Raw genomic sequence first — 1,995 nt, 5'->3', positions numbered from 1 at the left:
TTCCATGTAACATTTTTATGTAAAAAAAAAATTTTTACAATCTTTATTAGATAAATCCATAGCTACATTTTAACTGTTTAAATATATTTTAAATTATTTTAATGACATTGGGTTTGCTGACATGCGAATACATAATCCCCATTTTTCTCAAGGTACTTAGTCTCTCTGCAATGTTGTGTACTTTACAATATTAAAATTGTGAGTCCTGAAGGATTTCTAATAATTTGAGTCTACTTATTTTGGTACTGTATAGTGCAAAACAGTAGTATTCTCGGCTATATACCATTAAGCTAATTCTTCTCTGTTTCATTAGAACAGTTATTTCTTCTACCCTTAATACTATCTAACCAGAATTTTCACATGTTTTAATGCACAAATACTACAATGCACAGAGATTTTTTTTTCCCTGAGTTGCAACAGATTATCCATTGAAAGGATCTTTTGCTTAACTGCCCAGAGTCTTGTGGGGCCAGCCAGACACTACTCCAGATGGCAAGTTGTTAGGGCTGGACAGAATGGCTTTGGAAGACTTCTCAACAGATGAAGGCTGTAATGTTCGTATTTTAATGTTTTGGTTTTTTTTCCCCCTGTAGTTCCCAGGGTGGGAAGGTACTGGGATGGAAGCAGAGTGCCGCCCGCCCACCTGCTACCACCTGTTTAGCTTTTGCAGTTTCTATAAAGCCTCATCTTGTCTGTAAGACACAATCACTGCTTGCCGGCTAGAGTCAAGAAAGGAGAGATTTCTGTTATGAAGTTATGTCTTCAGATTGCAACAGTTCATCATTTCAAAATACGCTCCTAAACTGAATCAGAACTTCTTTCATCTGAAATGGTCATTTGGAATTGATGTGGTTTTAATCCATTAAGATCCTTTCTGGATTAAATGGACCATTTTCTTCAGTAACACGTTTTGAGAATGGAGATTTCATTGTTTTCTCTCTCTTTGAGTTTAAAGAAGTTAAAAGAATGAAAGCATAAGACATTAAAACCTCTTCATTGCTTCTTATTGTTTAAAGAAAGAATTTTCAGACATTTCCAGAAGAACCAGAAGACCTTTTATTTTATTATTGTATTTGTTTTAGATGCTAAGATAAATAACCCATCGATATCTGGAAACAGATTCAAGAGGCACACAGGCACCCACACATGGGTGCTTTCCCTGCCACTTTTTAGATACCTGATTTTTAAAAAGTAATCTTTGTGTGTGTGAAACTGAACCTACATTGAATATGAAAACCTGTAAATCCAGTCATTTGGATTCAGGCGTAGAATCAGACATCCAGTGCAGAAGTGGACCAGGCTGTGTTGTGAAGTGCAGTTCGGAAAGGATGGAGAATGCTGCAAAGAGAAGACTTGCTGCCAATGCCAGGGAGAGAAGACGGATGCAAGGACTGAACACAGCCTTTGATCGTTTGAGAAAGGTGGTTCCACAGTGGGGTCAAGATAAGAAGCTGTCCAAGTATGAGACCCTTCAGATGGCTTTGAGTTATATCATGGCTCTCACTAGAATACTTGCCGAAGCGGAAAGATACAGTACTGAAAGAGAATGGATTAGCCTTCACTGTGAACACTTTCATCCGGAGAACTACTACCATTATACGGGACAAAAAATGGCAACGGACAGTGATCCGTACGCACAGCGAATACTCAGCTATCACCCTGAACACTTTCAAATAACTAATTAGAACTTTTTACGAACTAAGAATATGCAGCAGGCCAGTTGTGTAATTTAATAATTAGCAAGAGTTAATCTGCTTGAATAAGGTAATATTGGCATTATAATAATTCATTCTTGTTTGCATCTTATACTAATTTGACAAAATAAATTTGCTTTGAGAACTTTAAATCAATATGCAACCCTGAACACTTTCAAATAACTAATTAGAACTTTTTACGAACTAAGAATATGCAGCAGGCCAGTTGTGTAATTTAATAATTAGCAAGAGTTAATCTGCTTGAATAAGGTAATATTGGCATTATAATAATTCATTCTTG

The 1,995-nt window shown here is 36.3% G+C and overlaps 1 protein-coding gene across 1 annotated transcript; it reads left to right on the top strand.

Annotated features, from left to right (window-relative positions):
- The first annotated feature begins 1,201 nt into the window (after window positions 1–1,201).
- On the top strand, window positions 1,202–1,696 carry ATOH7 (atonal bHLH transcription factor 7). The gene has a single exon (XM_009290531.1). The coding sequence runs from the start codon at window positions 1,230–1,232 to the stop codon at window positions 1,683–1,685; it is 456 nt and encodes a 151-aa protein (XP_009288806.1). The 5' UTR covers window positions 1,202–1,229; the 3' UTR covers window positions 1,686–1,696.
- Window positions 1,697–1,995: the final 299 nt, after the last annotated feature.

The sequence above is a fragment of the Aptenodytes forsteri genome, unplaced genomic scaffold (assembly GCF_000699145.1).
Source record: "Aptenodytes forsteri isolate BGI_AS27 unplaced genomic scaffold, ASM69914v1 Scaffold349, whole genome shotgun sequence".
Taxonomy (NCBI): domain Eukaryota; kingdom Metazoa; phylum Chordata; class Aves; order Sphenisciformes; family Spheniscidae; genus Aptenodytes; species Aptenodytes forsteri.
Note: the sequence above shows the minus strand (reverse complement) of the source record. Positions and strands in the feature narration are given on the sequence as shown.